Below are 18,037 nucleotides of genomic sequence, written 5' to 3'. Positions count from 1 at the left end.
CGCCGGGGCCGCCTGCTGTGCGCCCGGCGTGGGCGCTGCCAGCCCCGATCCCCCACGGAGGCTGCGAGGCTGGGCACTGGCGCATCTCTGGAAAGGCCGAGAGAAGGATCCTGCCCCTTTACTCAGCCCTGATGAGGCCGCATTTGAGTACTGCGTGCCGTTATGAGTTTTACAGTACAAAAGATACAGAACTCCTAAAGCAGGTCCAGTGGAGAGCTGATAAGTTGGCCAAGAGTCTGGAGATACCTCTCATGAGGAAGGGCTAAGGGAGCCGGGCCTGTTCGGTCTCAAGAAGGGGCAACTGAGAGGAGCTCCTGTGTGAAGTGTGGTTGTCGAGGGGATTGGAATCGGGCTCTGCTTTGTGGTGCCATCCAATAGAACAAGCAATGGGCAGAAATGGATGCACAGAAAGGCCAACCTGAACATGAGGAAGAACTTTACTGTGCAAGTGACCATGTACTGGAACAGATTGCCCAGAGAAGCTGTGGAGGCTCCCTCACTGGAGATACTCCTGAACACAGTCCTGGCCCATGGGATGACCCTGTCTGAGCAGGGAGGTTGGAGCAGATGACCCACGGTGGTCTGTTCCAACCTGACCATCCTGTGAAAGCACGGCCTGCTGCTGTGACCGGCATCACTGCTCAGCTCCATTTTGCTTAACTCAGTGCTGCTGAACAGCTTACCTGGGCTGCATTCAACACAAATAATACCAGAGCAGCAGTTTTAAAGACCTGAACTCTTTAAATCCACAGGCCTTGCAAAGCAATGGCTTTATAAAAAATTTTACATGCTAATTTCTGCTACTACCTTTAACTGAGGAGGTACTTCCCCCAACAGACCAGCTCTGCCACCCATCTCCACAAGGCCTGGGGTTCTCAGAGACACCCAAATGCATCTGCAATATTTGCCGGGTCTCCAGGTTTTCCTGTTGTTGGTAATTTTATATTGTTACGGTTTCTGACAGTGGGTGGGGTTTTTTTTGTTTGTTTGTTTTTTTTGTTTTTTGGGGTTTTTTTGTTTTGTTTTTTTTTTTTTTTTTTTTTTTTTTTTTTCCCTTCAGGTACTGCCAAGTTTTATAAAAGCTGTGTTTGTATTTTGCAACTATACTAATGGGGAAATAAATGTTTTACCTCAGAAAACCCACAATGAAATTTGTTACTGTGCTTCAGTCTGAGCACTTAAAGCTCCCTGAATGGGATGAGGGACAGTAAGGTAAATACCAAAATGGACAAAGATATACCCCAAAACACTGAGTCAGTGAGCCTGTGAAAACTTCTGAAATGCTCAGTTCCTTGCAAGTATCTGCAGCCATTAATCGCAGGGGAACAGGAGCCACGAGGCCGCCTGCTGAGAGGGGAGCTGGAGGAACCACACACCAGAAAAAACGTGGGGACAGAGATACCCATCCCTCCACGCCATGAGGGACGCGACTGTCCATGTATTATTTTCCTTGCACGTGCATTTTGCAGGAGCACGGGCAGGAACACCGGAACACCGAGACCATTTCTTTGGCCCGTGGCCCGTCGCGGCTGGGCTGTGGCGGCCCGGGGCCGAGCGCCGCCGGCGGGGCGGGACGGGGCCGGGCCGCCGGCGCCACCGCCCGGAAGGACGCGGCGTTGGCCTGCCCCGTGACCGCGGTCCGGCCGGAGCCGCCATGGCCGGGGACAGCCCCAGCGCCCTCCCGGTGCAGCTGGTGGAGCAGCCCAGGTGGGTGGGCCGCTCTCGGCTGATCGCGGGGCGGGTGGGCGGGAGGTGGGAAGACGGCTGGGTAAGCCCGTCCTCAAGCCCCGGGCTGAGGTGCGAGGAGGTGTGGTCTCGGAGCGTCCGGAAACGACCGAAGAGTTCTCGGGAAGCCCCCGGCCGGGCCGCGCCGGGCTCCGGCCCCTTCTCCCCGCACAGCGCACGGCCCGCCCTGACGGCCCTCGCAGGGCGGCGCTGGGGCTGCAGGAAGACTCCTTCATTCATTCATTCCTTTATTCATTCATCATTTCGCCTACATAATTTTCCCCCCAGGGTTTTTGGGGAATACTGATTATTCTCTTGTCCTTTTGGCTCTAAAAGGCCCTAGAGCAGCGCTGGCCTGGCCGCGGAATGGTTGCGGCATGTGGCAGCCCCTGCTCCTTGCCCATGGAGTTGCGCTCGCTGTGTGGAATTTAAACGCGCACAAACGAACCTTTTTGCTGGCGTTAGCACCGCACAAGGGGCACTTTTAAAACGCCGGTTACTTGCATACGATTGCACCGTAAATCCCATGGAAACGACGAATCCAACATTTCTAGACTTGGAAGTGTGAAGTTGTGAGGAGTGCCTTTGCTTTAAGGCTTCTGACAACTTCTTTCTTGATGTAGGTGCTTGAGATGCAATGTGTGTGTTGTAACATCAAGGCCAAAGCTTGCAAATAGTCTTTCATCAGGCCTGCTTGAAAAACCCACATGAAAAAAAGAGATCTATCAGCACTTAGATAAACATGCCCTCATGACTGCTTTGTTTGTTGTCTCTTGGTACCAACACTACTATAAAAATATCTGTGAAACAAAGGAGCATTCTAAATACTGACACAAAAAGGAATAAAGTTAACACCTAGAATTCTGCCAACAGATTCCCCCATGGACTATAATATTATTAATGTGATCTAGAGAAAGGATTGAACAATGAAATGGCAGAAATTGCTTTTGTTAATTGGAAGAGCGATGTACCAGTCAATACTAGGGAAGATTGTAAGAAGGGGAAGTCATAGACCTAGTACAGCTTTGTAACTGGGCACAAAGAAAGGTGCTGAAAAACCTGCTTAAAAATATCACAATAAATCATATATTGTAGCTCTCCATTTATAAAAATCTTAACATTTGAATATATGTACCTGAACAGTAACACAGCCTTTACAAAGATGTACCAACTAAATAATTGTGGAATTTTCTAACATCTGTTTCTCACTGCAGTCTTCTTTCTTCCACTTTGCATTAACTAGGCTTCCAGTTCTACATTTAGATTAAATGTAGAAAACTTGTCAGGGTTCCTGTTCCTGGATTTTTGTCAGTAGACTAAAATTTTGCTTTAAGGTAGTTTCAAAATGAATTATTATCAAGTTTCCTATGCTTCACTAAGATAATGGCTTCATCTGTTCTCAGTGCTCATTTTCCTACTGTTCTGCATGACACACTAAAGTATTCCAGCTTTGAAAACATCAGGCAGAAGGTTGGTACCTTTACTGCTGCAGGAGATAAAGCAGTTTGACAAAGTTTATTTGCTTTGAACTTTCAGTGGCACATCAGGCACCTCTAAATGGAAAACCTGGAGTATTTTTTGCTGGAATCCTGTGGAGTAAATACTGTCGTAAGTCATGGGGATAATCTGAGGTTTGACAAATTTTAGTTTTCTTTGTATGTATTTATAGGAAGATGGGGTAGTGTCAAATAGGAAAACTGATAAAAATCAAGATCTAAGTAGAGTCTTCAATGTTATGTGAAGAGCACAAATAAGCAGCTTAATGTCACTCCTGACATAGCAGAGAAAATTCTACATACTTCAGGAAGCTAAATTGAATTTGCTTCAAGAAACATTGAAATTTCCTGTCTTTTATGCAAATATAGTCCTTCTAAATGTTTCTAACCTGCCTTTCAGATTGCAGAAACTGAAGGAGATGTTTATATCAAAGTTTGGATCAGCTCCCAAGTTTTATGCTCGTGCACCAGGACGAGTCAACTTAATAGGTAAATGAGAAAAATTAACCTTGTGTTTTTTACTTCATCCATCATCATGAAAGTCTAGTAGTTTAAAACACAGAATGAAAATTCTGGTCTTAGTTTTTCTTTTCCAAGAAGTTTCTTGTGATAAATGGAAAATCATATATAATTTAGTAGATTTTACTCTATGTTTTTAGAAACAACTCTACATGGATATAAGTTTTGGAGAAAACCATTTATAGACAGTAGTGATGCTTTTGAAAATTAGAGTAACTTGCCAGCTTATGGGTTTTTTTAAAATTAAAGTTACCAAATATAACCATCCCCACAGCAATGCATATGAAAAAGTATGAAATGATTCTACCATCATCTCTTCTTTACTCTTCCATAGCGACGTGTCCACAGAACTTAAAACAGTGGGTGTGATTCAATGGCAGACTGGAGACTCACAATTATTTTGTGTTCAGGACTTACTTTTATTTCTGTAGCAGCCTTATTTTTAAGATTTCTCTGTCCATGTTAGGATTAGGTTCTCCCTGGAGCTCAGTTTCTTGCATACATTCATAAAATAATCCTATGCATTTGAAGGTGTAGTAAAAGGATCCTGAAAAACAGAACTATAAAAGTCAACTAGTTTATTGTGCAGTTAATTTTTATCTCAGTGTTGTGTGAACGTGTCATATAGACTAAATAGACAGCATATGGTAACTGGAAATTATTCCCATACATACATTTTCTATTTGATTGTTACTTTATGTGTTGTATGCAACTGTATTAATGATTATTTAAATGTAGTTGTTATCTTCTTGGAAAAAGGTCCAGAAATTGTATGTACATGACAGTTTGCATTCTTGGACAATAATCTATATGGTGGTTGTTGTTTTTTTTTTTAAACATTTTTGTAAGCCACTGTTAAAACATGAACATTTATAAACAGGTGCAATAAATAAAAATCTCATTAAAAAATTGTCTTGTCTGGTAAACAACACTGAAGCCCCATAAAAGCCCTGTTACTGCTATTCTAGAAAGAATTATTGCAAATTATTTTCTTTGTTTCTTTGCTAGGAGAACACATAGACTACTGTGGTTATGCTGTGCTCCCGATGGCTATAGAACAAGATATCCTGATTGCAGTAGAACCTGTACAAACTCAAGTTGTGCAACTGGCAAATACCAATTCTTCATACTTGTACGTAATTACTTTGTTTATTCATTAATTTTTATGAACCTCTTCATGCATTGCAATACACTTTACCTTTTCAGAGATCTGACAGACTTCCATTGCAACACAGAATCTGATTGTGTAAAACAATTTATATCAGCAGATGGAATCCCACAGACTGACTCCATGCTGTGTGTATTAGTTCAGAGCAATAGCTTTGCAGCTGCTGTCTCCCACCTGTTTGTTCATATTACTCTGTAAGGCCTCTGATTTTTCAGTCCTTGTAAAAGTGAAATTCTGCCTTCCCTTCTTTTATCTCATCTTTCTCGATATAATCCCCATAATTGGCAGCAGCTCAGTTTCTCCTGGAGAAGGGAGTGAAGTGTTTTGTAATCGATTACTGCAAAAATAAGGTAACACTCCCCTGCTCTGGAGAACCTGGGGCTGTGTTTTCACAACACAACAGCTTTAGCAGCAATCTTTGCCCAAAAAATCTGTATTCCCTCACTTCCACTTCCTCCACAGCTGTTCACAGAATTGTAGGCCGATTTAGGTTGGAAGGAACCTTTGAAGATCCCTTGTAAATAATCTTGTTGGCCTTCTGCTGAACTCTCTGCCAATGTCTTTCATGTATTGGGAAACCCCAAAACTGGATGCAATATTCCAGCTATGGTCTCACAAGTGCTGAACAGAGGGAAATAATCCTGACACTCTTTTCAACTTCAGGCACGTTTTTCTGGCTCTCTGTAACAGACTGATACTTGTGTAGTTGCTTGGCAGTTCAGATCAGGTCACTCATCCACATGAGCTTTTGTGGACATTTCGCAAAAATCAGATTCAGCAAAAGCTTAGTTTAAGCCATTTTTATTGAGCCATTGGTTTAATTGGTAAATTAGTTCCTGAAAGCACAGTGTGTGGCAGCACAGGGACAGGAACATACTGTCAAAAGTGGGAAATACTTGAGCACATATTCCTGCTTAAAGCTCAGTTTGTTATAAACATGTTCTGAACTGCTGCCTGTGGCTAAGACATTTGAAAAGAATTTGTACTTCCACGCTAAGTATAAATCCTCAGAGATTTTTCACTTTGTGGAGTATGTACTCACATTATAGCTGGGCTGAATTAAGAGTTTGCCACTGCCAAAAGGCAATTGCTCGGCATCTTTTACTCCTAGTCTCCTTGTACCTGCTTCTAAGACCAACTCAGCCTCTGCCTTTTAGCAGGTGTAGAGTATTTGTTTGATCTTAAGGTAAAGTGCATTATTCCCCCATTTTTTGCTGGGATAATTTTCTGTTGTTTTAGTGAATTGCCATGCACTCAGCACTAAGGCTGACTTGGGGCAAACAGCAGGAGCAAGCAGTGGTGGACAGGCAAGGGCAATGGAAGGTGTGTGTGGGACCCTTCCCTTTCTTAAACAGCAAACTCCCACCAGGGCTTAATCTGTGTTGCAAAACATTCTGCAAGAGACATTTGCTTCAGACTTACAATAGTTTTGATTAGGAAAAGTTGTTCCAATGAACATTAAATAAAGCAGCAATAAAAAGGTAAACATTTTCACTTGGTCTTCAAGCTTTGCTGCATTTTATTGCAATTGAAATGGCCTTCTCAGGACAGTTCCACCAAATGTAGAATTTGATATATGTAGCCTTTGAATTTAAATTGCACACACTGTCACTATATTTTTACATCTGCCCTGGTTTCAGTTTTAAATCATATGCTTTGAGCCATAAACCAAGAAAAGGTCTCAGAACACAGCATTAAGCATCTTGGTTTTGTTGAGACACTATTGCTTAAAAAACAAAGCTAAAACATGCCCATAATTTCATAACAAAGAAATATTTTTCAACACTTTGAATGTTACACCACATACAAAACTGATGACAGTATGTCTTTTTTTCTCAGCCTGTTACACTGGTGGATTTATGCCTGTGGTGAATGCATATCTATAGGCCTTTGGTGAAGAAGGACTAACCAGAATCCTCTGTAGAATCACTGTTTCTTATTTCTTTCTTATTTTGTAAACTGGTAAACTGTGGAACACTTCTGTAGCACTCTTCCACACTGATAGTTCATGTTAACTTTTAGTAGAAATAGGACAGAGAACAGGTTGCTAGAAAAACCACCTATTTGTTTTTTTATCATAAATAATCTCAACTGATCTGATGCCTTTTATGTTATTTTGACTAAAAAGGTATTCAAAACTTACATTCTTTTGAAGTTCCTGATACCTCTCCTTCACAAAAAATCTTTGTAATTGAGAAGTATGTGTAGAGGGAATATCTGACATTATACTTTTCAAAATGCCTTCAGAAGTACCAGAGGATGGTAATTACCAATCACTTTCCATCTCACAACAAAACCTGGAAGTTTGTTTGTTATAACAGGGTATTTGTACAGAAGACTCAAACAGATAAACTAAAAGATTGACAAGACAATAAGGATCTGTGAGAAAAGCCAAATTGATCTCCCAAAAATGAAGATTATTTACTATTCAAACAGTAAAACCATCTCAGTCACAGTACATAAAAATCCCATCTAATTGTATACAGAAAAATAGAAGTTTTTATTTCTGGTTATGGAGAAGTGGCATTGTTTCCCAAGCATTCTTTAAAACAGGAAGGCTGGAACAGACTATATCACAGTACTTTTTAATGGGTATGTTTTTCCCAATCTTTTATTTTATTTTGTTATAAAGTTGTTATATTAAACTGCCCAATTTTCAGTAGGAGGTTTAAAGACAAACCTGAAGATTTACTGATTTAAGATAAAGCTTGGATATTTAGGATCTGGTTTTTATAAAAAACTGAATGTGATAACAAAAAATAGACTTAAGGATTCTGGGGATTTTGACAGTCCCATATTCTGTGTTTATGTGAATTATGTCCATATAAAACCTGCCAAAATCAAAAGCCTTTTTTTTCCTTTCATTTTCCATGTGAGAAGATTGCAAAAAAAAAAAAAAAAAAAAAAAAAGGCATTTTAAGAAGTCACTATTTTAATTTATCCTGAGAACCAGCACATATAGTCATAACACGTCTTCTTATTCATTGAAATTTTACTCCGAGAGGGTAAAAATAATTATGAAGTTAAAATATTTTAAAACTCTTATTTGAGGTAAAGAGTAGTTAAGATGCCTTTTCTCATAATCACTTTTACACATTGCCCTCCACCAACCTTGTTTTTTAAACAACAATTTAGGATTATTGTAGGAAGCAAGCATAAACACAAAATTTTAAAATCTTCATTACTTATGACAAGTCTTTCTTATTTTAAAAGTACCTTGTGGGGGGTTTATTTTATTCAAAAACCATAAGCAAGTCGATGTTTTGATGGAGATCATTCTAAGTACACATGAATCTCGAATTGGAAGAATTTACAGCCATTCTCAAACTTTCTTAGTACTCTAATCTCAATACTCCCTTTCCTATCTTTTGTGTTTCTCTACAAAACCTACCAGTTTCTGACACTAGCTTTATGCAGTTCTTTGCTGCTGCACTGTTGATAAAATCCTGTTTGTGGCACTGAGATAGCAGCTTACATGTTAGAGTGTACACCAGTCTGATGGGTTTGCACTGTAATTAAGGCTGAACTTGAATGTACAGCTGGCAGAATGGGAATTCCAAGTTGATACTCAAAGTGCAAGATCTGTCCTGTGCCATAATAGGCTGGGAGTACAAGTGGAGTTCCTCACTACAGTGGGGTAGGAATAGAGCAAATGAATTGTAGGGCTGCTGCAACACTGCTTGCTGCTTTGGGGGTTGCACGGCACAAAAATTGCAGCCTTTAAGTGCACCAGAATAAAGGGAGCTTTTCAGACACTGCTTGAAGACAATTACATCATCATAAAGATGCTTTATATTTGTATAACTTTTTCTCCATAGGTAACAGAATAATTGACTGATGTCCTTTTGGACAAAAAAAACCCCCAGGAAATCAATAATCTATGTAGTTTATGGGGACCAGTGTAAGAAGGAAAATATCCATCCTCCTAAGAGCTGCAGACTGTCCCCTGAAGTATTACCTCTTGAAACTGGTTTTATTCCTGTTAAATATTTCCAGGAATTCAGCAGCCTCTGTTCATATTCTTTAGCAGACCTTGCCTTGTAGAGCACATCTTAGTCTGGAACTTTACCATGTTAAATTCGATTCCTTGATGTTCTCAGTGTCTTTGCTGTTTCTGTGTTGGGTACCTGCTGTCATGATATCAAGCAAGTAAAGTTCCTGGGTGTTTAAGGGCACAGACTGCCAAACACCTTGCACACCTCTCTGAGGCCTCTGTGTCACCCATGCCCATTTTGACAGCACCTAGCTGTTTTTTAGGGACATTTAAGCTCACAGTTTTTATTATTTTGAAAGTTGGAGTAGGAATTATCCTGGAGGAAACAGATAATACTGAAACTAAATATTTTTGTCTTGTAACATACATAATATAATTCTGCAGCATTAGGCCTGTTTTATTCAGAGCAAAAGTAATGAAGATGAAATCCTGAGCAGGAATTACCAGAGAGCCTGAAGTTTATCTGGTTCTAGTCAAGATTTGATAGATATGATTATTTAAATTTTCAGTTTTAAGAAGTCATAATAGCATACACGTACATGATGGAAGGCATTGCATCCTGCCTTAATTAAGGATGTCAAAGGCAGCTTAATTTCTGGATTTATTTAATATATTCTTTATACTGAAGAATTCTTATGCTTTCATCTAAAATAACCTCATAGAAATGATTAATAAAAAAGACGTGTAAAAGGATCAAACAAGAAAACATTGCACTGAAAACCATCAAACCAGTTTTGTCCATCAGCAGGTGGCAGTAACAAGCCATGTCTTTTCAAACTAAATTTAATACAAATTAAGACCTCAAGATTTTTCTGTTTTTGCAGGGATTTCAGTACTAGTGTTAATAACATTCAGATTAACAAAACCAAACCTCAGTGGCATAACTACTTCCTGTGTGGACTGAAGGGTATTCAGGTAAGCCTTTTAATTTATGAAATTAATATAGAAGAAAAATACAACAAGAATACCTATTTACCCTCAAAATGTTTCCCTGCATTCTATAGCCTTTTTTTTTAACACGCAGTTAACCATTTTTATGTTAAAACTTGAAGGGGAGATATGAGTGGGTTTGCTTTCAAATATTTGTAGAGCACTATTTTTATCTCTATCAAACAAATGACAATAGCAAATAATTGCTCAGGAAAGTAGCGATCAAACATCATCAGGATAACATTTCTGTATTATTTTGAAGTATTATTTAAAAGGAATGCTTTCCTATGGAATTATTTAATTAAAATCTGCTTTGAAAAAGGTTTGGAGGCTTTGCTTTCAGGACATGAAAATCATATCTTAGCCCTTTTCTTTCTATGTAAGCATTTAAAAACCATGGACTTCCATTAAAGCTGAAAACCTGTAATTTGTGTGCAACAGCTGAGTGAAGCTGACTCATACAGTAGGCAAAAGAAAATACAAAAGCCAAGTAAACAGCATACAGAAGAAATAATCCATTAAGAACCATTACTCATCCTGGTTTTCAGGGTTTGGAATTTGAATGAGATTTTCAGAATATCCTGAGTTAAAAGTGCAGCTATGCAGGAAGGGGCACACTTACAGTAAAGGCAGGAGCACAAACACACAGATGTTTTCCTGCCTGCCCAGTCAAGGTTTATCTCCCAGGGGAGCTCTCCAGACTGACCTGACAACCCCTCTGCTGCTTATCAGTGCTGCAGGGAGGCAGCCTTAACTCACCATCAAGGCTCCTGCAAATCTCACCTGCTGTTTGCAGATGAGGCCCAGAATTCATGGCCCTTTGAGGGGGGAAAAAAAAAGAAAGGAAAAAAAGGTGACTTCTCTGCTCGATGTGAATCTAATGATATTTCTGGAAGTGCAAATGGGATAAACAGTGATGGCAGTTCAGGAACAGGTTGCCACAGCCAGCCCAAATTATGGGTTAAAGCACATGAAGTGCTTTTTATTTTAGCACATTTTATTTTTAAAGCACATGAAGTTGCCTCAGGATAGGCCGTCTAGGTCACCCCACAGATGATCCAAGAGATAAGAATTGCAGACTGCTGAAAAGCTTACCACAGATCTGCCACTGGAGTTTTCAAAATACAATATTCAGAACTATTAGCGCCACAAATCACTTTATTACAATTCACAGGTCCTAAACAGCCCCATGCTCCTATGCATAGACCCAAATAAATTACTTATGTGTGCAGTAACATGAGTATTTTCAATTGTATATTACTTAGTAACACAGGCATTTAAATTGCACTGACTGTAGAGATATAGGTTAGGTTTCTTTACAATATATCCTTTCTTATACTCAGGCTTGCATGACCAATTGGCTTTATTTATTTTGCAGTCTGCTACTGAGATTTGTTTCCTAAGGACAAGCTTTCATACTTGAAGGTTAATTTGCAAAGCAGGTTTGCAGACTCTAATACTGGCAGAAAATAAGCATAAATGTTACAGACTTAAGAAACTCTGAAATACAAGTACTCAGAGGGTCCAGTGGGATAATCTGTTTATATTAAGTTGAACATGCTATCCTTTTGGGACAGAACTGTTGCAGAACTTGGCAAAGTCCGTTTTCATTTTTGAAACTGAAGTACGTTTTCTATTTAAACATCGCGTGATAAGTCTGCAAGTCTGATTCACATTCAAGACAATCCAGAAACTCTGGATCAGTTTCTGGTTACTCAAGCATTTTCTGTTTATGAACAAGCCTGTCTAGTGTTCTTCATGAAGGGGTATGGGCAGCCATAGTATTCTAGATATGAATTTCCTTTATTTGTAAAACAGGAAATTCAAAATATAATTTGAAGTGATGGTAGAAGAATCTGAGGAAGGGTCTTTGTGTTTGCTGATCTCTACCATTGATATTTATGGTTTGAAGTTGCTTCAGGAGAAGTAGTAGAAATCTTATTGAAGGTGGACATTTGTTTAAAATACTGTTATTTTTTCTGATTATTGACACTGTAACGTAGTTTATTGATTATAAATTTCATCAGAAGTTAGCTATTCATATACCCCCATATACAGTCAATAATTTTTAATAAGTGCTGCATGTTTGTTTCAAACTAATAGCAGAAAGAAATTTATATAAAAGTGATTATAAATAAAAAGGAATTAAAGAATAATTTAAAAAGTATGTACATGAGGATTTATGACTTCTGGTTTAAATGTATTATCTGTGATATGTATGTTAGAATATTTTAAACTTCATTCAAAAAATAGCATGCCAGAGACCATCCCTGCTGGTAGCTGTGTCTTTGTGACCTCAAAGCACAGAGTTCCTTAAGTACCATTGTGGTTTTCCCAGTGTCAGTCCTGTGGGTGCTTCAGGACACGAGTATCTGGCTCTGAAAACAGCTGCATGGCTACTGGTTCCCTCTCAGCATCATGTGGCTGGCTAATACCACATTGCCAGCATTGGAAGTGAAGCATAAAGTGGACCTTGAGCTCTTTGTGGTGCCTAAAATGAAGAGCTGTCAAGAAAAGGACAAAAGTAGGGTATAAAAGGACTGGTGACTTCACACTGTCACCACGACAGCTCAAAGCAGAGCCAGTTGCTGCAAAACCCACCCACGAAGCTTGGTAAATTCTTGGGCGTGCAGCCCATCCGGAGTTCTGCTTGGGGTGGTTATATGTTTGTGTACAGCAATTGCAGACATACCTTTGGCTGACGCCCCACCATTGGCTTTGGTCTTAAGGAATAGAATAAAAATTCTGCTTTTGCTTTATTTTGGAGATACCAGAAGCAGGTCCTTGCTTCCAGCAACTCAGCAGAAGGATTCTCTTTCTAAGTATCAGATAATTGCAAGCCTGAGCTTGTCTGTACTTGAAACTGAGATTGTTTATTTTTTCATTGTTAGGAACATTTTGGTCTTAATAACCCAACTGGAATGAATTGTCTGCTAGATGGAACCATCCCTCCAAGTTCGGGTCTCTCTAGCTCCAGTGCTTTGGTGTGCTGTGCAGGACTCGTGACACTCAGAGCTAATGGAAAAACCCTCTCTAAGGTAATTTACTGTAAAACACGAGAGTGTCAGCAGTAAAATTCTACTTAAAATTAAATATTGTTAATGCCTGTAAACATTAAAAACACGATACAATTGTTTTGCGAAGAGTTGTTGGATATAAACTTAAGATATTGCACAATTGAGCAAACATCTTCGGCCAAATTTTGGCAGGATTTGAATTTGGCAAGAAAACAGGCTTACATTAAAGCTGAAAAAAGGAGCATTATTGTAAGCCTGTATTTTGGCCAACCATCAGGTCCATGCCTGGACCAGATGTGCTATCTGCAGGCCAGGGCTGAGGATATATGTGCTGAAGCATGTGGTCCACACCCCCGAGGCCTTTACTCTCTCCCTGAATGACTTTTCATGGCTTTAACAGCAGAGCATCTGTTGGAGGCCTGTGGAACAATTTCTTGATAAATTATGTAATCAGCACAAAGTAGAGGTAAAATTCTTCCATCTGACTCTCCTTATTCTCTTCACAGTTTTTTTGGAATGAACATATTTACAATCCAAAATGTATTCCTCACTTTTAAACAAACATTAGTCTAAAAACAAACCCCAAGTATGTGACCTGTTAGCAGTACAATTGTTAGCACTGTTTGGCTTGTGTAATACAGATTTCGGGAGGAGTCATGGTCCTTGAAGGTGCCATATGGGAATGAAGTTCTCTCCATTAGAAATGTCTGGTTAAGTGAAACTAGGATCTTAAATTAGAACATTGTCAGGAAGAGAAAAGAACAGATTTAAATGTGACTGTTACACGTATTTGTGCCTATTGTCTTAGACAGACTTTCCCAAATTGTGGTACAAAGCCAACTGAAAGTGGCACATGATGATGGCAGCTGTTAACTCTACTTTTAACAAGCACTCCTCTGAGCCATGAGGTGAACAGATCCACACAGAAGGTTTTTGCTGATCTGTTGAGATTTTCTTCTCTCTGAGGCTGCAGTTGCAGGAATGCTCTCAGCAGTGAATGCACAGTCCCACACTGCCCAGCTCCCAGGGCTGGCTTGAGGCGTGTCAGGCAGGGCTCAGGCAGAAAGGAGCAGGGTTGGTGAGGCAGGGAAGCTTTTTATGTAGGAGGATGTGGCTACATTGCTGTCACCCTGACTTGTGTCAGTGTGTGATCAAACGTCAGTAAAGGATTGGACACCGTAAGAGAGCCTCTGCTTTGGGAGGTGAGACACGTAGAGCCAGTGGTAGATAAAAACATGGAATTGAGGATCCCTCTTGAATGAATGAGACTGCAACTGAAGGGTTGGAGGTGACAGAAGGTGTACCTGGCCTGACAAGAAGCTTCTGGTTTTGCACAGATGGTCCTACCACAGGTCAGCACTGTCTCTGATGGTGCTCACCTCAAGAACGAAGCTTGGGAACAACTGATCAAAATCACTGGAGTGCACATGTTCAGAAATTGGGTATCTACACAATCGTAAAACTGACAGAGGTCAGAAAGCCTAAATTTTACTAGGTAGTGAAAATCTGTATCTGGAAAACCAGAAGCCAGGTTTTCATTATTCCAATTCTGCACAGTGTTCTTCAGAGAATAAACGATACAGTGTGTATCTTGAGCGGAATTTACACCTGGCTTGGGAGTACCAGCCTGCATTATGCCAGACTTGTAAAGAAAGATGCAAAACTCCTTCTCATTTTCATAGAAAATTATGGAAAAAAACAGAAAGAAGACAGAGACTCCACTGAATGTCTCTTCTTCTCCTCATGTGTCCTGTTCAATCCCCTTCTTGCTAGTTGAAAAATGTGCTGAAAGTTAAGCTTGTGTCTGAAATACAGTTGGACAAACACAAGAGACACAATTGCACATTTTTGTCAGGAAACCCTGCTGTGTGCAGCCAGATATTTTGCACTTGTGATGAAAAATGAGCAATTAATGTACAGATGATACTTCTCAATAGCCACCATAGGAGCAGTTAAGAACATATCCAAGATTTTGTATGCTTGCACAGACCAAGGCACTTGGTTGTCATGGTTAGGAGAGAGGGTGACTGCTCCGAAGACTGATTGCTTTTGTCCAGGCTTTAAGTTTCCCCAAATCTTACAGGACAGTACAAACTCATTCAGTGTTTTTGGCCAATTTATGATTTAGCATTAGAAACTTCTTATATGTAGCTAAATCCAGAGTCTCTGTTGCACTGGATTTATGCTTAGCCTTGCAAAACTGCCTTGTATAAGGCAGGGCTAGTCTGGGTATAAATTAGAGCAGTCTAGGCATGTGAGTTCTCGGAAGTATAAAACGTGCTCTGGCCACTTCTTGCCAGCTCCTAATGCATCCTGTGCTGGTGTCAGATGGGATCTGTGCAGGATCCAGTCCTGCTGGCTCTGTGTCAGCAGGGAGCTCCCTCATGGCAGGGAAATTCTTAATTGAGCACAAGAAGGGGCTTTCCAGATCCTTTCTACTAGAAAGCAAACCAGGACTGTGAGTTTTTAAGGCTCTGGATATTTATGTGTTTGTTTATTTTAAATAAGAAATATCACTTTACCCCTCCCATCCATCTTTTATTTTTTTCCAAATGCTTTATAGTTGTGAAAGTTGTAAATTGTAGTATTTATAAGTAACAATATTTGGTTATGATAGTAATTTTATGAGAAAAGATTGACTTACTGCCCCTCACGAGTCTGATGGACTTTGCAAAATCTTAATATGATGGATTGTAGCAGGAAGACAGGAAACTTTTGGCTTTGGAATCATATTTGGCTGAATCGTAGGGCTTCTGTAGCCAAAGTTATGAAAAAATGACCTTTTACTGAATGGAACATTTATCTGTTTTGTTTCTGTGAAACTATTTTTATGAGAATATTTTAGTTATATGCTCTTTTGCCTGATAAATGTAAGTTTAAAATAGTTGCTGTAGAGTAAAAGTTGTTGAAATTTAGAGCTTTTATGAGATAACACTTCCAGTGTGAGGTTCGGGCCTATGAGATTAAGAGCCAAAACCCCACAAAATTAAAAAACATTGTAAAAGCATGGCTAGAATTTCATGGTGGCTAACTTTAAAAATAGCACTTTTTTGACATTGAAAACAAAATCAGAAAAAAACATGCGCTCACTAATTGTGTGTAGCAGTCTGCAATAGGGCATTGTTTCAGTGTGCATACAATATTTTTTTGAAAAACCCATCATACACATACACAATAGTTAGAGAAAATACCACTTCAAGACAATTCAGCCAGATGTGCAGTGCTAACCAGTTGCAGCAGTGCAATAGCATTCAAATAACAAGATGGAAAATGTAGAATGTGATCTTTAAAAAGAATCCATCTTTCTCCTCCAAACAGGATACCAGTCTAAGGCTGTGTTGGCATCACTCAAACAGCAGCAATGCTCAGTAGTAATAGTTCTTGATTTTAAAGTGATTTTTATTTCCCTGTTACAAAAGCAATCTTTTGTATAACTTTTCATCAGAAGATGATACTTTTTGTAAAGGAAACATCATAATACTCTAAACTGTCCCAGCTTTGTGTTTTGTGGTAGGAATTAGTGAGTACAGAAAATCACTTAGGACTGAGTAACGAGATTTACTTAAAGATGTGATGATAATGTTGTTGTCCAAATGTTAGATCTTGTGAAAGTAAGATCTGTTCAGCCAATATAAGGTATTTTCTGTTACTCAGGGCTGGGTTGGTGTGTACATACGTATTAGGAAGAAGAGATCAAAAGTCAATAGGGTTTATCTAATTTAATGTGAAATGTTGAGCATAGGAAGGGGAATCATATTTGGCTTTATCTAGACTGAGAAAAAGCTAAGTCAGAGTAAATAAAGGACCTAAATCTAATCTTTAATGGCACAGTGTCCTTTGGTTTCACTTTTTTCCAAACTATGGCTCAGATGAATTTGAATGTGGGTGTTAAACATTTTTAAACAGTATTTCAACAGTTAATATACCTGCTAGTGTCACTGGTTTCAGTGGGAGAATAGATAGGCCATCTGGAATCCTTTCTACTTTGTTTCTGAGGCCTCTGTACAGTAAGGAAAGTGCTTGAGTTGAACCCTTTGCTACTCCAAATCCATAGCTGTCTGGCAAGAAAACCTGTGAGTATCCAAAGTATGACTTTGAAATGAGTAACCTGATTGTTACTCATTGATAATTGCTGATAATACTCCTTAGGATTGGATTAAAATTTACTTTATTTTCTTTAAAAATATTTATTTTTATAATTTATTTTATTGATCAATCAAAAATCTTTGATAGATGCAGGCTCAGGCTAATTATATGAGAAACCAAATTGTTTACACAAAAAATGGCACATAGATACTGTATTTTAAAGTACTATTAATACAGAGAAATGCTAAAGTTCCTTTCTCCCTGTGGAATTGAAAAACCAGGGTTCTTACTAAGCCTGACTGTGTGTTTGTAATCAAGGGGAAACAAAGTGCTTCAGAGCAGTGGTAATCAAAGGCCATAATCTCTCATCAACCAAATTGATAACCTTCTATTTGAGCATGTTAGGGGGCAGACAAAGTCAAGTCAAGATTGCTGTGCTTATGAAGACATCCAGATACTATCTGACAAATATATTCCCATTCTGGAAAAAGTAAGCATAATTACCTTGCAAAACATATATGAAGTTCATCTAATTGGGATTTTATGTGCAAACTGGAAGCAGATGGTAACTTTCAGCAACCTATTCCTAGTCAACATGAGATATAAAAAATAAAGGCATCCCTGATGGTAAAAATCATCTCAAAAATTTGGGCATCATTTTATACCTTACTGAATGAAACACAGTACCTTTTATTTCAGAAGGTTTTTTTATACCTATGTAAATATTATAAAATGTGCACAGATTGGAAAAAAACTTATAATTTAGCTAGAGTTGAAATATGTTATATGATGGAGAATGTTTTCTTCTCACTGTAAAACACACATCTTTATCCATAAATGTTTCTTGTGCATTTTCACTCTTGTGTATTGTGAACCAAACTGTAGAATTTAATGGAAAATCTACACTACATTTGCCATTAAATTTCCAACATTATCTGTTGTAAAGGAAAGCAGCAGACTGAGTCTGACTTTTCAGATTAACTTTTCGAAATGTTAAGGAATGTTCATTGAGGAACCATTACTCTATTTCCATAGAGAGAGTAAATATACGCTCAGCACTTTTGACTGAATTTATATTTAAATACTCCAGTTACTTAAATTT

The 18,037-nt window shown here is 39.0% G+C and overlaps 1 protein-coding gene across 1 annotated transcript in view; it reads left to right on the top strand.

Annotated features, from left to right (window-relative positions):
- Positions 1 to 1,571: 1,571 nt before the first annotated feature.
- The window catches only part of GALK2 (galactokinase 2), a 46,440-nt gene continuing 29,974 nt past the window's right edge, over positions 1,572 to 18,037 (top strand). The window contains exons 1-5 of the mRNA XM_066328407.1: positions 1,572 to 1,707; positions 3,622 to 3,710; positions 4,749 to 4,872; positions 9,727 to 9,817; positions 12,724 to 12,870. Coding sequence (XP_066184504.1) covers positions 1,655 to 1,707; positions 3,622 to 3,710; positions 4,749 to 4,872; positions 9,727 to 9,817; positions 12,724 to 12,870 — 504 coding nt within the window. The 5' untranslated portion in view covers positions 1,572 to 1,654. The remainder of the gene's footprint in view (positions 1,708 to 3,621; positions 3,711 to 4,748; positions 4,873 to 9,726; positions 9,818 to 12,723; positions 12,871 to 18,037) is intronic.

The sequence above is a fragment of the Sylvia atricapilla genome, chromosome 13 (genome assembly GCF_009819655.1).
Source record: "Sylvia atricapilla isolate bSylAtr1 chromosome 13, bSylAtr1.pri, whole genome shotgun sequence".
Taxonomy (NCBI): domain Eukaryota; kingdom Metazoa; phylum Chordata; class Aves; order Passeriformes; family Sylviidae; genus Sylvia; species Sylvia atricapilla.
The sequence above is the reverse complement of the archived record's forward strand: the minus strand, read 5'-3'. Positions and strand labels throughout refer to the sequence as shown.